The following is a 24,435-nucleotide window of genomic DNA, read 5'->3' as shown; positions in this document are numbered from 1 at the left end:
GGGGGAGGGCGCCCAGAGACCTCTCGCCTCCTCGCGATGCGCTCTCGACGCACACCAATCCACGGGAAGCCTCCAGGTCGGTGACAGCTGGCAGACGAGAGAAAGAGAGAGAAGGGGAAACCACGCACACAAGAAGGGGACAAGGCTCTTCCCAGAAATCATCTTCATCCTCTGGGCGAAGTCGCCCTCCGCGTCTCCTCTCCGGCTGTTGCAGCGCACACAGGATCGGTTATGTGATGGGTGTTGGAGCGGAGCCCGGGAGAGCTTTCCTACGCAGGGGAAGCTGGGTGATGATTAAGAGCAGGTTTCTGCCGCTGACTGGGAAGTTCGGTTTCTACTTCCAGACGACGCTCAGTGGGGAATAAATGATCCAGCGCATTCACAGAGGGGATTAAAATCACTTCTTTGACTTCTTTGCTGCAGAATTACTCTTCTTCTTCCTGCGCTGATGTGGTTTTAATGATGCTCGAGCTCACCTCGGGATTGTACATGTTGCCTGGCTGATGCTGCGGCTGCCTCTGGATTCTTCTTCTTCGATGCCCATATTTGGAGTTATTTGAGTAACAACACATCCAGGTCAAATGACCGTCTAATGTCCGTGCAGAGTGTGACGAGCCTTGGTGTGACATGGAAAAGACGGGACTATACAGCCTCCTTTATTACTTCATTCTCAATTCGCCCTTTATGATTTGTGCAAATGGTAAGTGAGAGCCCAGAGAGGAGGCAAAATGGGGAATAAAATACATGTTTTGACGCGCAAAGCTATAACTTGAAATAAATGTCAGCTGTGTGCAGGATTAAACATCCCCTGCCAGTGCTGGAGTAAGCCTGCAGTTTTTTTGTGCACATTTTTTTGTTGAAAAATCTAATAAAAGATGAAAAACAAAAGATGACCCAGCTGTGGCCATATCACAGCATCATGATAAGGTAGAGAATTACTCCATTATTTGATCACATAAAGCCTGAGGCAGATTGTAGGTCACAGGTGCTCCAGTAAAACCATTTCAGTCTATAAATCACACGTAATGGGGACTATAGGGGGAGAGCTTAAACACACACAGAGTGTGCATGATGGCAGCAGAATGGATGGCCAAACAACAGGCCAAACTCTGGACTGTTTTTTGGTTTTATGCAAGGTGTTTCTCACGCACACTCATTTGTTAATCTGTGCCTCTGCTGTTGTGCCTCTCTATGCTAAAAGCTGCATTCACTGAAGTCCCTAAAGATGTGAGTGTGGGGGAGGGAGAGGACGTGGAGATGCCCTGCGCCTTCAAGGCCGTCAGCGCGGCGCCCATGTCTCTGGAGATCCAGTGGTGGTACCTGAAGGAGGATGTGCCTAAAGAACTGCCTCACGAGCTGCAGATCAGCGCCCCGGCCAGCAGAGCCAAGGTAGCTGCAGCACTGACGACGACACAGATGCAATTAGTTAATTACACATAACTCATAACTCAGGTTCAAATGTGTGCACTGACATTTTCCATATCTGCCCTGTGTGACCTGCACATATTCTTTGGACATCTGCACACTGAAACCTCTTTTAAGCAAAATAGTTGATTATTTTCCAGCAGCTTTTTAAACGCACCAAATGTGATTTAAGTCATCCCATCTGTGTTTTTCCAGCATCATTTTAGGCTCTAAACAAAGGTGTTTTTGTGGTGATTCAGTGTTTTTCTAGCAGCTTTTTAGGCACCAATCAGGGGTGTTTTGTTGCCACTAGTCTGTGTTTTTGCTGAAGCTTTTTAGGCACCGAATGTGAAAGTTTTACGGACCCCATCTGTGTTTTTCCAGCGTTTATTTTAGGCACCAAGCTTGGATGTTTCTTAGCAACCTGTCAGTGGTTTTCCACTAACATTTTAGGCTTAAAATGTGGGTGTTTTGAAATGACCAGTCTTGTGTTTTGGCAGAGGCTTTTTGTGATGTTTTCTAGTGGCCTGTCAATGTTTTTCCAGCAACATTTTAGGCTCTAAATCTGTAGAGACACCAAACCTGGCTGTTTTGTAGTGACCAGTCTGTGTTTTTGCACAGGCCATTTAGGCACCAAGTGTGGATGTTTTTAGTGAGCAGTCAGTGTTTTTCCAGTGACATTTTAGGATCAAAATGTAGTTGTTTTGTAACAGTTCATCAGTGTTTTTCTAGCAGCTTAGTAGGCACCAAACCTAGGTGACCAGTCTGTGTTTTTGCAGAGGCTTTTTAAGCATGACATGAGTCTTTTCAGCAACCACATCTGTGTTTTTCCAGGGACAATTCAGTCTCCAAATGTGGGTGTTTGGTAACAACACATCAGTGTATTTCCAGCGGCTTTGTCGGCTCCTTTGAAGGGTGTTTTGTTGTGACCAGTCTGTGTTTTTGAAGAGGCTATTTAGGCTGTTTAGGATGTTTTTTTAGGGACATTTTATGCTCTAAATGTAGATGTTTTGTAGCAACTCGACATAAAAACAACAAACAAAAGTGGTTGTTTTTACCAGGACATTGCTGCCTTTCCTGCTGTTTTTTGCTCCCAAAAACCATGTATTTTAAGCCAAAATAAAAAAAAAATTCCTAACCATTACCAAGTAGATCTTGTGCCTAAACTTACCACATTAATCAGAGCGTTACTGAAATGTGAAGGTTGATTGTAAAAATCCATGGTTGGCTCGTCACACTCAGTAAGGACATTGATGGTATGCATAGATATTAGTTACACTTCTATCTATAAATTGCCAGTAATCAACATTTTCACACTTTGCATACAGGCATTCACACTGTCCTATATTTATTTTTTTAATCCACAAACTGCAAATTCTTGACAAGCAGACAGTTTGTTTGATCTCCAGCATTTTTCTGCATTTTTAAAGAACCACCAGTGTTTGAATCTCTTGCTTTTGTCAGCCATTAATCCCATGCATTACTCAGGAGGACGAGGGCGATGTCACTCCGACTGCTGAAAGGGCACTTGTTGGTTATCAACACCATTACATTCCTCTCAGGTCCGCTGCATAAAACCGCCATGATAGGATATTGTGGCAGGACGCAGTGGGAATTACTTTTCCCTCCAGCATGACAAATCAGTCTCTTTCAGTTGTCTGAGGAGTCAGGGACAATCACATCTGCGGCGTTTCCTCTGCGGTTTAAGCACATTAAAACATGCAGCAGGGGTAAAAAGTGCAGAGGGAGAAGGCGAGAGAGAGAGAGAGAGAGAGAGAGAGAGAGAGAGAGAGGTTATCAATGGCGTCTTTGAGAAATGCATGCAACCAGCTCTGCTCATGCCGTTTGCTCCATCAACCAAATGAATCTTGTCTTATTGTTGCCAGTAATGTTCCTCATATAACAGCTGATGTTCTGTGCATCGGTAAACATGTTGTTGACGTGTGATTCATGGTGCTTTCTTCTTTCAGGTCGCTCCAAGGGAAGCCACAAAAATCAGTGTAAGTGTCCACTTCCTTCACTGCACAGACTTGATTAGCAGACTTTTATTTTTTAAAAACGACACCGAGGGCTATCATTTTGATAAATGACGTTCATATTTATTTGACAGAACATCACTTAGCATATCTTAAGAGAAAGAAATCCTGACATGGTGGAGTGCATTAGGATCAAAACGTCGAATTTGACATTTCTTCGGCTGACAGACACGCTCCTCTCTTCAGGCTGAATTACTGCGTCTATTCTTGATGCCACGACTCCATTAAAGGCCAATGACTGGAACATCTGACACTCGCGCTGTAGGATACTAATTAGTGCACTTACATGAAGTACAATGTGTACACTATGTACTTACATGATTCTACAAACAAGCAGACAGACAAAAACACGAATATTTACAGACAATGAATAACATGAAGCAAAAGAAATGGTCAAACATATGATGACTTTGTTTACATGTTCAAAAAGAAGAGAGAAAAACCGTATTTAATCCTGACCCTTTTCCATAAGTCATTGATTCATAATTAACCAACTTTCTTATTAATTCAATCCATGATCTAATTAATACAACATATATGCATACACTCACATACCCCAAATCAAATATCTACATTTTTTAATTATTTACAGAAAAATAGTAAAGTAAAATTTGGGGGAAAAAATTCAGTAACCAAATAAATATTAAGTAACCCCTTAAACCCCTGGTGATTGTTGAAACCCCTCTTCATCCTTGTACTTTATAAAAATCATGTTTTTACACATTATTTTTTATTCTCAACTCAAACATCCAAATCACAAGATTTTACAGCTCATCTTTTTCTGCTCGCTGAATTGCAAACAGGTTGAGCATTGTCTCCAACATGTGACGACAGATTGTTGCTCGCCAAAATATATGCTTGCTAGATGTGCCTGTTTGTTCATTTGCCATCTTCTCTATTTATTTATTGCACTAAAAATGAACTTAACCAGCATGTTTAGAATCTCCAGGCTGACACTGGCGGGCTCTATCACCAGCTGATCGACTGAGTTATTGATCACACTTTGTGAATGTAGGGTACCTCAGGAAATGAGTTAGCATTTCAGCACCTCTGGTTCTCTCGTCTCAAAGTCAGTGGGTTTTTTTCAGTGTTTCTTTGGTTAAAGGTCTTTATGTTTGTGGTTAACACAAGCTGAAGAGACCTTCATGTTTTCTTCTACGACAGTAAATACATCAGTAAATACCCCACTGTGAACTTTGAAGCTTTTATGTGTCTTAAATGAGGCGGTTGCTAACCAGGGACTAAGGGGCCAGTTTCTATGGCAACGCTTTTTGCATGAAACGTTAAACTTGATTTTGCCTTTTATTCACTTGAAAGTTCTGGGGGCCTGAAAGCGCAAACTTTTGACAAAGGGTTGCAGAGTGTAATTTTGTGAAAACACCGACCCCTCTGACACCGTGTAACTTGGTAATGCTCAGATCTTGTGAGAACAGTGACATCATGGCCGCAGTTCGTGCATACGCATGGTGTTCCAGACAAACAGCCACGTGCGAGTTGGAGGACAACAACAACTATGGCGGACTTCCGAGCTGTGTTTCTGCTGCTGGCTCTGAGTTTATTAACGCTGTTGGTTATCCTGCATCGTCGTCTTCTTGTTTGCTTATACTCACCGCTCTGTAGAAGAACGCCTTCATGCGCAGACACGTTATGTTCTTCTATGGTGTGTCATTACAAAGTTACATTGCCAACCCCTGGCCTGGCATGCATACTACAGCAATTTTGTTTTTTGGATTGTTTTTAGGATTGTTCTCATAATGGTATTATATGAACGTGGAGTAGTTTTTAATGCAAAGGAAAAACCTTTGTGTTTTTAGAAGGTCCATTTTTCATCTAAGAGTGGCCTAAATGAGACTACAGGACGTCACCACACCGAGCAGCACCAAACATGACTGTACAGGCTGTTTGTGGGGGCAACATTAAGTCATGTGACCGTGGTAGAGTTCATTTATAGCCTAATGTTCACTTTTTACTCCTGGCGATCTTAAAAGTTGTGCTAATCTGTCATAATTTGACAAGTGTAAAATGTGTTTGTGGTTCAGTCCCTTCTGCTTCATAGGCAACATGGTGATCATTGAGGATGAGAAGCATCCAGTGTTCCACTCTCAACAGAGTGCACTATCATTGGGCAATGCATTTTGCTGTGCATAAGTGTGAATGCACTTACCAGTCTCGCAATCTTGTATTTTTTGGAGCCAGAAATGACTGTATTTGTAGGAGAGGTTGGAGAAAGTTGCCCCTAATCATTACTGGTAAATTAGAGTAGATATTAGCATCTCAAACTTAAGTTCCAGAGATCATTTTTATGCATATTTATTCACAATTGTGTCTCAAATGATATGGTGGATTAGTCTGTAACTACTAGTCACTTCAGACTTCTGCTGTCCCAGTTTCTTCAGACACGTTTAATCTCATGTTTTCAGACCTCTAAAATTGTGTCAGGTTGAAACACAGAGGCAGGGTGAGCTTTGGTAATGTGTTTCTGCTGTTAAAGTGAACATTATCAGGGATAATTGAGGCTCCACAAGAACTAATGCGTAGGTCTACTGAGCAGCTAATACAAGGTCATGAGTTGGCGATTTTGCTGATGCCTGTGCCTCCACCTCCACTTATAAAACTCTTATTAAGCTGATTATTAACCCTTTGTAACCTGAGCAAATTTGTTTGATTTCTTTAAAAAAACATGGTTAGAAGGCAATATCAACATAGCAGGACTTGGTCCCAAAAAATGGTAAAAAACAAAAAAAACAAAAACAAAAACAAAGTTTAAAAAAACAAAAACATTTTTCCCTTTTTTTCTATTTTTCCAACGATTCTTCCCTTTTTTTTTTTTTTTTTTAATTTCCCTCCAAATTTGTCATTTTTCTGTCCAACACTGACTTAACAAGACATGGCACAAAAATGACCAAAACAAATAGTAAAAAATGAGAAGAACTAGCAATCTAGAAAATTAGAAAATAAGCAAAAAAGAAATAAAGACACAAAGACAGTCACCAAATATCCTGCCCTCTTTTTTTAAAACTAATTTTAGGGTAATTTTCTTGTACCATTTTGCAATCTTTTTTTTTTTTAAATTGGGACATTTCTCACCAAATTGGTCATTTCTTTTTTTTTCCCCCTGATGTTTTCCAAAGAAATCAAATTGATGTTCTCAGGCTTTAAAGAGTCAACATGCTTGTCAGAGGCGTCTGAACACAGCACAAGAAAACTGATGTTGATCCAGGTTTTAAAGGGTTAAAGTGTGTTTAAACTGGTTACTGTTTGCCACATTTGAGTGTTTCCCTCTTCTTCCTTCTTGGTTCCAGACTGTGCGTGTTCAGGGCAACGCCATCTCCCACCGCCTCAGTCTGTCCAAGGTGAAGAAGGAAGATGAGGGCGTGTACGAGTGCCGCGTGTCCGACCTGTGGGCCGACGAGACTCAGGAATTTACGGTTCACGCCATGCTGCACGTCACGCTCGGCGACGGCATGGTGGCCGAGGAGGCCGTGTCGCACATCCAGAACCGCTGGCCGCTGAGAAACACCAACACAGCTCTGGGAGGAGGCGGAGCCGGGAGGGCCACGTCAGAGCCGGGTCAGGGGCCGGCAGGAGGGCAGAGGTTAGGACAGGGGAAGCACCGGGTGCCTCAGCAGGCCCAGCCCGGCCTCCTCCCGTCCATCTCATCCACCACCACGGTGGCCAAGTCGTCAGCCTCACCGCTGCCAGGGAACGCAGCCATCCTCCGGCAGCAGCTCGGAGCCGGTGAGTGAGGGTCGGAGGGAGGGGGGACGGGGAACAGAGCCACAGTGCCCCCTAGTGGTGACAGCAGGGAGGATCCAGCTGAGATTTACAGACGGCTCAGCAGACTGTACGTGGCTGCTGAGCCGTCTACAGCTGTCTCAAGGTTCATCCGTCTTAGTAACTCAAATCTGAGTGAATGTGCTGTTGTTTCTGTCTGACAATGATACTTAATCTCTGTGTTGTTCTGGAGGATCTTTCAGTTTGAGATTAACTGAGGAGGCTCTTTATCAATCGCACCTGCCACTGTATATTTAACGCTTAGGAACTGGTTGGCACTTCTACATGCCTCTCATTCTTTTGATAATTTTGTCTGTGTTCATGCATATGACATACATTTCGGCAAGACTGTGTATTTTTGTTTGATCTTCAGTGATCTTGAAAAAATGCTCCATCGAAACCCATTCAAACTGCAATTTTTGATCCCACAGCCATCAAAGCAGAAAACATGCATTGTATTATTTCTGGGTGCGACTCTGGGCGTTTGCCTCGGAATCTGTCATTTTTTACTATTTTCCACCTGATAATGTCATTTTTACCATATCTGGCATGTAGAGATAATACATGCTACTTCCATGGGTTAGGGTTAGGATTGGACTGGACGATATGGAATAAAGTCTTGTCACAATATTTTTTTTCATATCAGTCGATATTGATATATCACAATATACATCAAATCACTTCTTCTGTCAAGCTTAAAGGTTTCCTTTGACTCCTAAGTGAGATATAAAGATATCATCAGGTTAATTTTGCTTTAGATATTTATTATTGAACATTGAATATGACAAATATACTGTAGAACAGGCATCACCAACTGGAGGACCTATTCTACTAAAACTCAAAGAGGTCCAGTTACTAAAATTTCCTCCCAGCAAAGGTCCAAACCTCATACCTAAAATCAATATCACCATTAACTGAACATTTTACTTTGATTACAATTAATAAACGATTGTTTTTGCTTTTTTTCATAGTTCACTGACACAGTTTCATGTGACCATGGTGTGTTGGAGTGTAATAAACATATAATTTATTATTATTTATTGAACTTTCCAGCATTATATAAAAATGAAAAGCTCCATCTGAAACAAACTTCAGGTAAATTTAAGCACATTGTGCTGATAATAGGCCAACCTCTCCTGACTGCAGGACTCTGACTTCAACTTCTGTCAAACTTCTGTGCTATTAATCATTTTACTCAGGAATTAAAAACTTTTGAGTCGGCCTACTTCTCCTATAGCTGCCAACAGCCTGCCAACATTCCCAGTTAGAGAAAGGCTGAAAATAAGCTCATGTGCTTGTGGCCCCGGGCCCCCAAAACATTACATCTGCCCCTGGTAATAATAATGAGAGTTCAGCGCGAGCGGCTGGATGAGACACGGAGCGATGCGTCCTGGTGTTTCTAAATAATTCATCCAAAGTCTGATTAAAGCTGAAACTAACACAAAGTCGTCTGTAGAGTCTAAAGAAGTCACTTTCACCTCTGCAAATGTGGCTGCTTCAGACACTTTGGTGCTGTGAGGAGAAGCTGCGCTCTGTTTGTCTGTCTCACTGCGCTGCTGTCGGACCATCAGCTGTTTGATCCGCGAAGATGAAATGCTGTGGCTGTCAAACACTCAGCTGTTCTAGAGTCGTTCACTTTTTTTACATGATTGTTCAACACTTCTGCCTTCGCTGTGTTTTGGTGTGCGATTTTCCTTGGTGTGATGAGAGCGTCAGACAGAGCCCAAAAGCGTGAGACGCATGACAGATGCGTGGGAGTTGGCAGCCCCAGTTGGGAAAGGGTCAACAGAATTTTTAAATAACTGAAATACCCAACATGGGCAAGATTATGTTGGTTAGAGGTTCTGACTGTCGGTTTCGATTGTTTTTCAATTAATTGCCCAGCACTACTCCTTAAAAAATATTGTTTTCATTTTTACATTTTATTACACCTTGGCCACAGGTCTGGGCAGGATGAAGTTTTGGTCCGGATCTGGACCACGGTCCGCCAGTTGGTGGCCTGGCTTACAGGTTCATGTGATGAATCAGTGGTTTGGGCGCTATTATTAGCTACCTCCGTGCATATCGGTCACGCGCATGACAGGTGTTTAGCTGGAAAACCTTGCTGTCGGTTTACATTTAAGCCATTATTTCCCTGTTCATGATCTTTTTATTTTATCCTGAATTGTGCAGTAATTTGAAAAGTCTGTTTAAATGTGAGAGCTGTTAATTAATCATCAATAATCGATCTGATCTATGATGATAATTGTGGTATCCCCTTGAAGATGGTTTACAGTGGGGGTATTCAACTAATTATTATTATGTATTTTAGATAAATTATATTTTATTTTATTTGTATAGTTTGATTTCTTGGGAAAATATGGGAGAATAGCTAATGTGCAAGAAATGTCCAGCAAATTGCAAAAAAAATAATGAAAGGTGATACAGAAATCACCTGAAATTTAGCTGGTGGGGGTAATTAGATATTATCAAAAAATGGGAATAATGTCTAGAAAACTATGTTTGTAATTGTTAGAATTATACATATAAAATTATATTACAGAAAAAAACCCAAAGTTTAAAATTTTCGGGACTTTGAGGGGCTTTTTTTTTGGTTTTGTTTTTTATTTTCATTTTTACTTATTTAATTTTTTTGTGCTTATTTTCAGGCCATTTCCTTGCAATGTTTTATTACTTTTGCTTATTGTTCATATTATTTCAAAGACAGCAGGAGAAACTGGAGAGCAAAACTTGCATTTTCAGTTTAATTGCCCAGTTTAGAAGATGATAGAAAATGAATCAAGAAGTAATAAAAGTTTATAAGTTCATTACTTTTATGAATTACTTAGAGTAGTTACATTATTCATTACATTTTGAACAGGGTAACTATTATTTTGTAGCCTATTACAACTGACACTTCTTAACACTGCATATAACATGGTACATACACCCTATAATTTCATTTTATTCCAATGAAAAGTTTCCACCCTGAATTTTGCAGCCCTAGTTATGTCCATATTTTAATACTTTGGCACCAGCTGTGATTCTCTTGAGCACTAACCTGTTTATGCTTCTTCTTATGTACAGCTTTTGACATTCTGTCACTTCACTACTCAAAAATAATACACTTTTCCTTGTTGCAAAATCAGTATTCAGATCTGGTGGCCCCCTGCGTGTGAGAGCATGAATATTTCTGTATAATACAAAAAAGTCGTCTCGTGTTGCATGCGTGAAAATGAGTGTGATCTCCCGGTTCACCTCTCTCCATCATCTATTCATGTTGTGCCGCCACACCTCCGTCACACTTCTCAAATCTCTTTACATCAGGGGAGCATTTTTGTCGACATATGTATGAATGTGTAACACGTATTTATGACTGCCTCCGCCAGCCGCTCGGCAGATGGCTCGGGAAAAAAGGATGAGAGAAGGAGGGTGTGGAGGGGAGGTGGAGAGTTGTAATCTACCTCCTCATAGCTCTTCTACCTGCCCCAGTTCTGTTCGATGAAGCGTACTTGTGAATAATTAAAACTCATCGAAGTCTAGTGGAGTCTTGTGAGCCGTGCTGCTGATGCAAAGAGCTCTCTGTCAGACTGTGTGACAGATGCTGTGAGCAGGACGGAGACACGGACAGAGACAAGCGTCTGTGCTCCGGCTCGCTCTAACATTTATATCTCCACGTGCCGGCGTTATGTTGGTAAATGACAGAGGCTGGTCAGACGTGTTGGTATTAGTGCTGATGTCATCTCTGCTGCTCTGTGTTTAAGTGCTGAAGTGTTAGTATCAGTCCACTGTTTTCCAGCTTTGGTCAGTCATTGAAAGGACTCTCACAGGGACAAGAACACTGCTGTATGTATGTGGAGCCCATTATTAGAGGTGTCTGCGGTAGAGGTTTTTCAGGTACCAATACCTATTATTCTTAATTAATGAGACCAATAACCGATATTTGGAATAGATATGCATTTAAAATAAAAATGAAAATATTTCCATCTTAACTTAGAAATTGGAATATAACAAGCTACGAAACAAAATTTTCAACATCATATACAGCAAGTTCCCAGCAATTTGTAAAGTCAAGTGAAAATTTTAATACAAATAAATAAATAAAAAATATCTCCCTGAGGTTTTACAAAGTAAAAGTTCCTAAAAGTCGAGTGTAATACGCACAGTTTTTCATCAGTTAATTCTACTGGCAATCATTAAAATAAAATGCTGATACAGATAATGCCAAATCAACCCTGATAATCGGCCAGGCTGAGACCCCTAGTCTGCAGAGACTGTCGTTGTCTGTTTGATATTTGTAACATGACATTACCAGTTTTGAATTGACAAAGTGAACATTGAACTCTGTTTGCATGTTGCAGAAACTTTTATTTGAATTTTTATTTTGTACTTGGCAGCCTTGCATACACATAAACCACACGTCCCCTGAGTTGTGTATGTGTGCGCGCATACACCACGGCTGTGCACATCCTTAAAAAATTAACGCAACGCGTACACGAGATGCTGTATGTATATAAGGGGCAGTGTACAACTGTAGCAGACCTGCTAAAGGACAGGTGGTGCCTTTCATCATCAATCTCTCGCATTGGCAGCATGAGTACCACCAACACAAAACTATGCACCGCTGAATGTTTATGGGAATATTAGTGAAATATTCATTTTCATCAGCCATGTTAACAGCTTACTAGGAATATTGTCTTGTGCAGGCAAAAACGAGAGAACTTTGTGCGTGTAAATGAGTATAGTCACTGATGTTTAAAAATGTTCTGCCAAAAAAACAAGTTTTTCTACACTTGAGCTGAAGTAATGTGTGCCCATCTCCTTCAGTGATTGCAGACACTTGGAAACAGTGTAGTTGAGTTTTATCAGGACAGGTACTAATAACACAGAGCTTCTTAAGACAGCTGCATCTGCTCCAAGCATCGTGGATCTAATGAGGAAACCCCTCTGGTGGAATACAGACATGTGGTGGCAATAAATCCAGAGCTGCTATTTCTGCACACGCAGTTCATCCTCCCATATCTGGACTTTTCAGTGAGCCCGAGGGTTGCAGCAGTTGTTGGTGTAACACACTGTTCTGGAACACACCAGTTAATAATGATAATAATTATAATTATAATAATAACAATCTTTATTTGTATAGCAACTTTCGTACATAAACTCAAACATGCACTCTCATACATGCGAGAGTGCAAAAATTTAAAACCTAACAATTTATAGGAATATATATATTTAAGAATTTTAAAAATAAATAAAAATAATGATAAAGTAAAATAAAATAATTAAAACAGCACAAACTATAACTCTTGAAATAAGTTGCAGACAGACCAGCGGGGGGAAAATAATTAAAGATATATATATATATGTAAATATATATAATAATAGTCATTATTTTTAATAGTTAGTACAGTACTGTTGTTTTGGGTTTTTATAAATAAAAATAAAATCAATTTAGTTACTTTTTACGTGTCAGTTCCCACATTAGCTCCATCACAGCTGCTGACCCGCAGCATAGAGTCAACCCAACTGTCCAGAAAAAAAAAGTTGGCATTGTATGTCTTTGCAAAGCACGGACACATTACATTTGCACACTATTATGTCACAGATATGTTGGAACTTTAACAAAACTTCAGTGATTATGGCTAGAGAAAGATCATGTTTTGGCTGAAAACATATGCTATAAAAGCAGGGACTCAATGATGAAAAACACCCAGTTGTGGCTCAAATGTAACTTGGAAATGCTGTAATAAAACACTAACTGGTTATGTTTAGAAAAAGATCATGTTTGGCTGAAAAAGCCAGGTTTCAGGGGCACAATCCCAGCAGGATAATCAGTCAGAGAAAATCAACTGCTCCACAGATTCTTAGCATCATAGACAGATCTCTTTTCTTGTAAAAAGTCCGATGTAATGAGGAGCACCGCTGATGGGAAAAAATTCCTCAACGTGACATCAGTATAAGCCCAAAACCATGTGTGTGCGTGTGTGTGTGTGTGCGCGCGTGTGTGTGTGTGTCTGTTCTTTATGTAACCTACATCTGTTGGTTGTGTTGTGGAGGATTACTGACGCAGCACAGAAAACCTCACAGTCAGAAGCTCGGCCTCCATTATTGGACTGTCAGGCCTGATTGCTTAATGTCGCTTGTTGTTTTGGCAATTTGAGAGCAGTTGCAGCACTGATAACAACTGCTCTTTGTGCTCGTGTTTCCCTCTGTTACAAGGCTGTGCAGTCAAAATAGAAAGTGGCCATAATCTATTGTTTCATGAGAGAGAGAGGGAGAGAGAGAGGGGTGTTTCTGCTGCAACGTGTAACGTCATTCTGTTCACACAAAGACAGAAATAAGAAAATATGACCTATTTTTTCTATTTTTCATAATAGATGAATTCATGGTAACTTTTGAATATCTGAAGAAGCTGCATTAGTCTGCAGTTTTCTGACAGTAGGCAGGTTTCCATTACAGACTGGAGCAAAACTTTTTAAAATGTTGTTAAAAAACAATTGTGAGATGACTGTATTTCCACTGACTGATGTTCCCAGTAACCGTGGCGATGGGTGTTACATTAGCAAATTTATGTCTAGGTTAGCAGACATAAGCAGCATTAGCAGCTTTATTTCTATTGCAGCCACGCAATAACCGTTATTATTTCCAAACCAAGGCCACGTAGGTGTGTTATGGAGCCATAATGGAAAGGCCAGCCCCTTATACGTGGGAGTGGCCACGTATTAGGGGTTTCTGGGAGCTGATAGTCTAGATTTTACAGAGGAATTGTGGATTCAAAACTTCGGGATGATCCGCTCAATTTTTGAAGAGTTATGTGATGCAATAACAGCTCTTGTAGCTCCTGCTGCATCATGAGGGAGCCAGTTGTTACACCTAATGTAATGTTTCCATTAGGTGTATTTTATTCACAATTTCAATTTGCACAATTTGAAGGTTAATGGAAACCTGCCTCGTGTTTTCATTGTAACAGCCCCTCTGGTTGTTTCCTCTGCTGGTGCTGGGTTTTTTACATTTTGGGGCTGCAGACTTGATTGAGAGCAATCAGCTTCATAGGACACACCTGGACCCAGCGAGCTGCATGCACACACAAGACAGATTAGCAGTCAGTCTGTGCAGGCAGACCTCCTCAACACATCTTTTTGGTTTGTGTCCTTTTGTTGCCCTTTTCTTTGTTTTTACGGCACATTTTCATTCAGACACTCTCACCACTATTTACTCTACATATTTCTCCTCTATCAGTGACTTGTTTTGCTTAGTGAATCATTTTGTTGTCACTTGTGTATCTTCTTTTTTTCAGCCTTTATTTGCCCGAAGAGTCGGGTTCTTTGTTCTTTTGAAGCAGTAGGTGGCAACCTCTGTGGAGGCATGAATTTATTGAACATATCGATGGACATAGAGTGATGTGTGTTTGAAGATCATTATTTTTGTTCCAGAGCTGCTGTAGATGTTTATAAAATGGGTGATACAGCTTTATCGGCTGCATGCTTCCACAGACCGCAATCAGTTTTTGGCGCTCGCTTGTAACTTTTTGATCTTGGTCACATTTGTTTGTCTGAGTCAAAGCCAGGAGCAAAGAATGCTGTAAGGTGTGTATTAGTGGCAAAACCATTCATACACTGAGCAAAAAAATTAAATGCAATAATAATTTCTGGTTTTGGTTTAAGTTAAAGATCTTTCTTATGCTCTCAATAGATATATTCCTCTCAAATTTTGGGTGCAAATTTGTTAAAATTAAGTTTAGTGAGCACTTCTCCTTATCCAAATTAATCCATCTACCTAACAGGTGTGTCATATCAAGATGCTGAATAAATAGCCTTGATTATGATGTTTATATCTGCTGCATCAAGTTTAAAGTTTAAGAGCTGCAAAATGTGCAGCTGTCACATCAGAAATACATATAACAGCCTAAAAAGATCGCCTGTATTAACTTGTGCATTCACTACACGCCATTTTCTGTCAGATCTTGCCTTAATTGAAGCAACAGTGTTGCTTTGTGCTGTAATACATTTTAATAATCTGGCACGTGATCGATCATTTTTAAGTGTCATATGGAACACATCATTTGATTCATTTTCTGTGAACGAGTTCAGAGCCTGAAGTAGAGAGCCTGAGTTAACAGTTGATAATCACCATCATGGTACCCGTTAGTCTGAGTGGAGTAGAGAATTGTTCATGATGATTACATGCAAAGATTTGTGACTTGATTGTTTTTAGTAGCTGCTGCTAACATCTGACCTGACTGACATTATCTGTAAGCTGTTACATGTGACTCTGCAGGAGGTTTTTTTCAACAGAAAAAAAGACACGTGACTTTGCGATGCAGACACATTGACACACAGCATCATTTAGTTCTGCTCCGAGGCGACACACATGAATCAGTCCCTGATGATGAACTCAGTCAGCAGAGAAGCGATGTTGCATGTGACTGAAGCGCAGTGGCTCATCACACAACAATTCTTCTCTCTGATCTTAATCCTGACGATGATCCTGAGTTGTCCTCTTTGCGCAGCTTATGAATCAGCTTTTTTTTTCTCAAGTGCTGCTAAAATCAAACAATCCTTTAGTGAAGTGCACCACTGACCCTGTAGTCCAACAAAATAAATCCTCCATGCTGTCTCTTTAGTTTTCTCCTCAGTGTTTGTCTTGACTCGGTAATTATTTTTTCTTCTTCTGTATTTGACTTTCTTAGATTTCTTTTGAAAACATGAATAAAAATAAATAAATAAACAAGCAAATAAGCATCAAACAAAGAAATGACCCAAAAATTTGCAAGAAATTATAAGAAATTACAAGTACAAGTACAAAAAAATGGAAATATTCTTGAAAAAGTGCGTAAAGATTATAAGAATTAAGAACATAATTTTAAATATGTAATTATGATAACTTTAGTTTTTCTCTAGCTTTTTTCCTAGACATTTTTCCCTGGCTCTTTTGGAGATTTTAAAATGTACTAATTTGTACCTAATTTACTGCCAAGTTACTCAATGCCTTTTACCCTAGTTTTTAAAGAAATCACAAAAAATGGAAATGACCTTGAAAAGAGCTAACCAATTCTAATAATTTTGTAACATAATTTTAAATATGTAATTATGATAGTTATAGATATATTATTTTCCTTTTCATTTTTCCTTTTTTTAAAAAAAATAATAATAATTTTTAACAAATGTATTGCCCATGTTTGTCATTGCTTTTTTCCCCATGTTTTTTAAAGAAATCCCAACAAATGGAAACAACCTTGAAATAGTGCATAAAAGTATATTAATTTTGTAATATAATTTTAAATATGTTATTATGGGACTGTAAATATTTCCCCCCTAGTTTTTTTCCTTTTTCCCTTGATATATTTCCCTAGCTTTTTTGAAAATATTTAAATCTACTAATTTGTACCGCATTTATTGCAGAGTTTCTCACTGCATTTTACCTGTTTTTGAAAGAAATCACACCAATTTGCACCAGGTTTATAGACTTCTGAAAGGCATCTGGCATCAGCACAAGGAAAAGTGATGTCCCCACAGGATTCAAAGGGTTAACAAGCAGTGTCTCACAGCTGATCTTCAAATTTTGCTCCTGCTGAAAAACCACAAACAGGTTGCTACAAAACGCACGTTTGGAGAGTGAACTGGATTTGACCTGAGTGTCATTCAGTCATTAATATTAGGGAGGTGGGAGCTGATATCTCCACATTTGAATGGTTGAGTTTACTGTCAGTCGTGCAGCCTCCTGGTGTGTAAATCAAATAGAGTTTAAGTGGCTCACTGACACGTTTCTATTGACTGAGGAACCCGAAAGGAATCCATCTTTAGCAGTTTTTCTCCCTGTTTCCTCTGAGTTGATCTGCTCTAAGTATGTGACAACAGATGAAGGTTAAGAAGCGTGGAAAAATTGAAAGATTACATGCTTGCTCTGGGCTCTGCTGCCTTATCCGCACTAATAACAGCCAATGTTGTGAAAAAAACGCAGGCATCTGTCACTTTTCTGCAATGTCATCTGACTGAGTGACAGAAACAATTAGTATGGGAGGGGGGACGGCAGCAGCGGCGGCTGGCAGGGGGACGGGAGAGATAAGCTGTCAGGTGTCTCAAATTGCCTCTCATATTCTGGTTTTTCATCTGAGGTCTGGTGCCCTTGCTTAGTCACTGATAAGCTCTTTAGCTGCTAAATGCTTCACTATGTTCACCAGTTAGTTTCTGACTGAGTCTGCTGTTTGCTGCTGCGCAGGTAGAGCACAGCGGCTCAGCTGTCTGCTGCAGCTAAAACGACGAGAGTGCTGACATTTAGGATACATCCACACTAATACATTTTCATTTTAAAATAGTTCACTATTCCAGCTGGCCACAAAAGTCATTAAACATTGATGTTTGGTTGAAGTTAGGTTGTGATGTTTGGTGTCCAAGATTCAGTCACATGACGTCAATTTGATGCAGAGTATTGACAACAGATCAATTTTAAGTTGTGTTATCAACCCTTTGAAGAAGAAGTGTTTTGATTTCTCTGAAACATGGACAAAAGTTACAAAGCAATGAATCAGAAATTTAGCAAAAAATAGATATTTTGTTTAATAAATGAGGGGGGGGGGCTATATATATATATATATATATATATATATATATATATATATATATATATATATATATATATATATATATATAAACCTTAACCGTGTGAAACCTCATCAAAACTGGCTTGATTTATTTAAAAAAAATGGGTAGAAGGACAAATGCAACAAAAGAAGAATGTGTATATGTGTATATATATATATATATATAAGTTATATATATAGCCTTTATACATATATACAGTATATGCACATGCTTTTTGTGATTTTGTTTTCTAACGTTACTCCAGTGCTATGGCTTCCTCTGGCGATGAATAATGGTCTTGTACTGCTTTAATTCGCCTGCGTATTAACTTTACAGAAGTGCATTAGTCTTCACTGGTCAGCAATCGATTTTTCTCCTCCACTTTGTTCTAATCACATGTTGAGCTTGGTCGCTGTCTGCTTGTTTGTCTCTGTGTGTGTCTGCTCGTCCCTTGTGTTCTCTGTTTAGAGTTGACTCAAGTGACAAATATGTGGAAGCATGGGATGTGTATTTTATTAATTATCATAATCAGATCATTTGTCATATCATATAGCTTTTATATCATTCATAATAGATTAACAGTGTGTTTTCCAGATTCACTCGTAGTTTGCAGAAAAAATAGAACAGATGCTGAAAATATCGCTGCAAATTTTGCTGTGGAGCTTGGGGCCGCAGCGCATCCGGGGTTAACAGTCCCATTGCTCAACATAGGCAGTGCTTTACAGAAAATTAGTGCACTTCACAGCACTTCCATGTCCAGCGCGAACCTGGCGTTGTACTTGTGTTACTTTCAGTAACAGTTCCAGATCGCTTTCAGTCCAGTCAAAGAAATCTCTGGTGTTACTTTTTCTCCATATTTATCATGAATCAGACTGATATTTATGTAAGAAAGGGAAAAAATCCTACTGGCTTTTATTGCTTGTTTTTTGTTACGTAACATGCTGTGCGCTTTGCTGTGTTCCAGAAGTTGAACTTTATGTCAGAGTAAAGCTGCTGCATCACAAAAAACAGGCGCTTGCGAGTACTTGCATGCCATGATGGCGTCACTCTCTTTTGAGTGTGTCTCCCACACATCTACATTGAAAACAATGGATCTGAAGGTGCAAAAAAATGTAGCATGTGTATGGGCCCAGTTGATTGAGTTCATGGGTTAATGACAGACTCCTGAGTGGGTAACCGAGAAGAAGTGGTGCTTTTTAGGCTCAGTGAATGGATGGCGTAAATCAAGAGGGCGCTGCCTCAGAGATTACACTGGCAGGAAACCAGAGAGCAGTTGGGGAATATGTGGACGGAAAGGAGCCAAAAGATGTGATTTAGAGGAGGAAATGTGAGCAATGAGTCTTTCTCATTTTTAACTTTGGCGTCATTAAAAACAACAGAAATAGTAAAACTCAGAAACAGTCCCAGAGAAGCAGGGTCAGGCTGCACAATTAATTCAAATGATTTCGAAATCATAAGTGCAATATCCAAATCACAAGAGGTACAGTTTTGGAAAATACAAAATGCATCACAACAAAAATGAAGCATTATGGTGTCACATGGATGCACCAGTCTATAAATCATATTTCATAAATGTCATTCCTTTTTTCAGTGAAAATGAAATCAAAATCGCCATATCTGTCAAAATAATCACAATCTGAGTGTTTTTGCATATCATGCAGCCCTAAAGCAGTGCACAGAGTTATTAACCTACATGTTTCTCAATGGAAAAAAAGGCTGTTATTGCTGAAGACATTTGCATACACCAACTTGAGTGTCTTAGTGAAAGAAAATTTCTGGTGGGCGAATGTTTTCTCCATGAATGCCAGGATCTCAACATGCAAAGAATAAGCAATTCTAATTATTTCATGTGTGTTTGTTCCAATATCTCTCACACAACAGTACTATTGCTGTAAAATCATGGGATTTGGGGGAAAGAACAGAAAGAAGAGATATAGTGAGACAGTGAGACACCTACACAGACTGACTCACTGAGGACCTCTGCGTCTCCCTGCAGAATGTGGCCTGACAGCTGCCTCGATCCCGCACGACCTCTGTGTGTGTGTGTGTGTGTGTGTGTGTGTGTGTGTGTGTGTGTGTGTGTGTGTGTGTGTGTGTGTGTGTGCGTGCTTGTGGGCGCTTACAAAAATGTACAACAGCTGACCTAGCTGTGATTACACACTCACCAACAGGGGACTAAAGAGTCAACAGGAGACATTTTTGCGGTCCCCTCTTGGTCATGCTCTAAATCATACCAAAATCATGTCTTGAAGCCTCTCATCACACGTCATTCTTTTGGCAATTTCTTATATAAAAAAATACATTAAAAAAGAAATTTGTAGGTATATTGTTAAAGGGGACCTAATATAAAATAAATTTTGAATTCCAATACGACTTCCACACCAGGATAGGGTTCCCCTGTTGGTAATATTAGTGTGTGTGTGTGTGTGTGTGTGTGTGTGTGTATTGGACTTGATGGACGGATGTCGTTTCCATCTTATGTCTCATGTTTCACCTGCTCAGTATGTCTGAATCCATGCACCGATGGTTTGGCGTGTGTATTGAGGCTTGTTGTGAGAAGCTATGTAATACCTGATGTTAGTGTTCTCCCATTGGGTGCAATAAGAGGCTGAGTATCCAAAATATCTCCTAATGTGTGTGTGTGTGTGTGTGTGTGTGTGTGTGTGTGTGTCTGTGTGTGTCTGTGTCTGTGTGTGTGAGAGGTGTCACTGTTGTCAGTAAAGCTGTGAAGCTCGTGTGCATTCTGCAGTATTTTACTTATTTTTCCTGTTAGACCTCCAGAGACCACTGAGACTAACAGCCATCTTTGCCAAGCAGGAGAAATGTGTTTCCATGTACCCGTGTGGCTTTTTTTTTCTTTTTAATAACCTGGTTTTTAAGGATCCTAATGGTGTGTGTTTTTTTGAATTTTTGATGTAGCCAAGGTCAACTAATGACCCATCTTCCTGTAGGTGACATGCAGCACTAAAAAAATCTGACACAAGGGAAATAAATGACATGTTCTCATCCCAAGTCGACACATAATTGCTGCTTTGCAGTGGGTTTTGCTTGTGGCTTCTGACATCAAGATAAAACGCTGAAAGCACTGTAGAAAGTATTTGACAACTTCTGAGTGAGATTGGGCTAAAATGTTGGAGTGGAGTGTATGTGGAGAGCTTTAGAGTAAGAGAAAATGGAAAAAGACAAAAGCCATCTGGGGTGGAGGAACAAGAAGAATTTAAAATTAAAATTACATAGCTATAGGCCCATCTCAAAGCTAACATCCTTTAATTACATCCATTAATTTTTATGCAGATGATGCAGTGATATATTGTGCTGGTTCCTCCATTGTGGTGGCTGTGCCTAAATTCATTTTATCCAGATTCAGCTTTAATAACTAGATTTGGTTTGAAATGCTGATAAAACTAAGGTAATGCATTTCTCAGATGCTAGAAAGAAGCCTGTGAACACTTGTGATGCTAAAGAAATGTGTAATTTGAAATCATTTATTTGCTTTGGAGCACATTCATGATTGTCATTTAATGAGTTGATTCTCAAGGCTGATCTTTGTGAATGCCTTCATTATGCTCTCCAAAAAGTTGTGATATTGGATGAAAGGATTTTGATGTGACTCATGTGAACCCCGTTTACATCTCAAGACACTTGAAAGAATTCATCGGTTATCAGCAAGGTTTTGTTGATTTGATTTCAGGGTTTAAGACTGCTTTGTCGACAAAACCTACATTTTTTCATCCAGGAGAAAATGATTTGATGTCGTGTAGCTGCATTTATGCCCACGCAAAATAATTCACTCACAATAAGATTGCCCTACATTGGCAGATTATTTTGTTACCTTTTGTTAAAAAATCTATTCAGGTTGTAATGTGGATTATTATGGGGAGGGTCAAGGTTTATAAACACAGTGAACCAGGTGAGCTGGAGTGGCCAGCTGTGAATGTGGGAGTCCAGTCTTATCTCTTGATTTACATTACGGGGATTTCTGTAAAGTACTTCCCACGAATACAATTAGATTTGATTCTTTTTGTCAATTTACTGATCTGAGAACATCTTGGCTAACTTTACAAAAAAATCTAGGCCTGTTGATTTGAAACAAGACATTAGCATGCAGGGAGTCTAACCAGGCGAAATATTCAAAATTTTTTGATCAGCCAAATCTGTCTGAGAGGGCAGCCTGAAAATATGTGAGTGGGAAAGGTGCTGCATGTTGCACTTTACCTGAATAAATTACTGGAGATTACAAGAGAACACTAGGAGAGTTTTATATATTTGTGAAAACATTAAGCAATATTTTCAAAATATTGATACAACACAATTGTGAGATGACTGCATTAGTAAAAATCAGACACAACACATTCGCTTGCAATCAAACTGTTTGAGACTGGGTGCTGAGTCCTCAAAGTGGGTGTCAATGTAGTCAAGATCAGGATAGCAATCCAATCATACCATTTTTTATTATTGCCATATGGACTTCTATGGATTCAGGCCAGACGTTAGGTGAGCGATAATGGAAAGACAAGCCCCTTATACATGGGAACGGCCATGTTTGAGGGATTTCTGGGAGCTGGTAGTCCACCAATTCACAGAAGAATTGTGGATTTAGAACTTCCAGATGATCCACTCATTCTTTAAGAGTTATGTGATGCAATAACAGCTCTTGTAGCCAGTTCCTACGACAGGCACATAACCATAGCATCATGTGACCTAGAAAAGACTAAAAAGTGTTTCCATTACAATTTTCCAAAATATGGCTTTGTCAAATCACCTGAAATACCACCTTTTTGCTATAAATGAAATTTTTTTTTTTAAAAATTGTTGTGTTTCCATTAGGCGTATTTTATATATTTGCAATTTGAATTTGTGCAATTTCACAGTTAGTGGAAGCTCGCCTAATGTTGTGAATTTCTTCTTCTTCTCTCTCCCGTGCAGGCTGCAGTGTGATGAGCACCGTGGATCCCCTCCTCTGCATCACTCTCCTGTTCCTGCATAAAGTCCTCCCCTTCCTGTTGGCCCACTGAAGAGACTTCAACCAAAATTACGTCAACCTGCAGCGTTCTCACTTTCTATACCAAAAAAAAAACAAAAGCAGCAGTCAGATCCCGGCGAGGGAGAAATGGTCACATTAAATGCCGTTGCAATGAAATACTGCAGGGAGTGAAAGCAATGCAAGCAGGACTTGACAGAAGAGACTGAAGAAAAACGGAGAGGGACGCTCATCAGACTTGAAACAGAGATGACTATTGATAAACTGAATGTGGAGGAGGAGAGAGGCGTGCTTACGGTGAACGGCGGGAGCATCACTACACACAGCCTACACAGCGTGGCCACATGAAGCGCCGCCTCGACTCTGCACCAGCTTCATGCATGGCCCTCCTCAAACTCCACACACTCACATTTCTGTTGCAGCATTTTCACTGTGAATTCTGTTCATCTGATAACAACCGATCACTTCAGTGTGAGTCCTACTGCTGACTGTCATTTGCTCTATGGATGACATGTTTTTCTTTCAAAGGGGGCAATTTGATCAGCATGATCACAAACATCATTTTCTGTAGTCATGTGAAGCATCATTATACAGCACTACCTTTCATTCAGTGTGTTAGTCTGATGTATGTCCACCTCCCTCCCACACACACACACACACAAACACACACACGCACACTTTTGTTCTCATAGCTGTGTTCTCTAATGTCAACAACAAATAATAAGCTGATATATTTTAAGATAAGGCACATCTTACCATTGTTGTTGTTATCACCTCCAATAATGTTTATTTTTATTAAATCTATGGTGATCAAAGTGAGACATTTCATTTCTATGAGACTAAAGGATTTATTGGTAACTCGCCAACAGTTGAGATGAAGGTTTATTGTTTTTGTAATAAAAGGTAGATTTTAAAGGTGTTGCATCTTAATGTATTTCTTTCACCAGCAGATGTCTCACCATCATCTCAGCAGTTCTCCAAGACCAATGTTTTTTTTTAAACCCATATTTAACTAGTTAAGTCCCATTAATCTATTTTTCAAGGGTGACCTGGCCAAGACAGCAGCATAAGAAAAGTAACAGACAAACAAAAATAACCACAATAAAAATTTTAAATAACATAAAAGACTTTTGTATAACTAGTTTAGGAAAGGTTTCTCAAACTGTAACCCTTAAAAATCTGAGCAAACTGGTTTGACTTTTTTTTTAACATGGGTAGAAAGCAATGAGCAACTTAACAAGCTATGGCCGAAAAAATTGCAGGAAATTAGTTGTCAAAAAAAAAAACAGTAACACAAAAATTACTTGAAAATAAAATAATAAAAAAGGAAAAATAAATAAACAAAAATAAACTGACCCCCCTAAAATAAAAAAAAAAAGTATACATTTCTTTCTGTTCCACAATTGTAAAGGTATGGCTATAATAATAATACATATAGTTTTATGGATATTATTCTGAAGAATTTTTAAATTTGCTTTTTTTTAAAACTTATTTTCAAGTCACCATTTACTAATTACTTGCAATTTGCTGGACATTTCTTGTCTTTTGCTCGTTGCCTTTTCCCCCACATGTTTTCGACAAAAATCAAACCAATCTGCTTAGGTTTCAAACCAACCATCAGAAAAAAAATGTTTGTGTTTCTGCAAGCCTCTGCTATGGGAGTCAGATTCACAGAGATCCA

At 39.4% G+C, this 24,435-nt stretch overlaps 1 protein-coding gene across 1 annotated transcript; it reads left to right on the top strand.

The window, feature by feature from the left end:
• vstm2b (V-set and transmembrane domain containing 2B) lies at nt 1-23,840 on the top strand. Its single transcript, XM_042489842.2, has 5 exons — nt 1-700; nt 1,202-1,389; nt 3,375-3,404; nt 6,743-7,178; nt 22,700-23,840. Exons 1-5 carry the CDS (start codon nt 628-630, stop codon nt 22,786-22,788), a joined length of 816 nt encoding a protein of 271 aa, XP_042345776.2. The 5' UTR covers nt 1-627; the 3' UTR covers nt 22,789-23,840.
• The last annotated feature ends 595 nt before the right edge of the window (nt 23,841-24,435 follow it).

Source organism: Plectropomus leopardus, chromosome 1 (assembly GCF_026936395.1).
Source record: "Plectropomus leopardus strain MGB_pleo_1.0 chromosome 1, ASM2693639v1, whole genome shotgun sequence".
Classification (NCBI taxonomy): Eukaryota; Metazoa; Chordata; class Actinopteri; order Perciformes; family Serranidae; genus Plectropomus; species Plectropomus leopardus.
The sequence above is the reverse complement of the archived record's forward strand: the minus strand, read 5'-3'. Positions and strand labels throughout refer to the sequence as shown.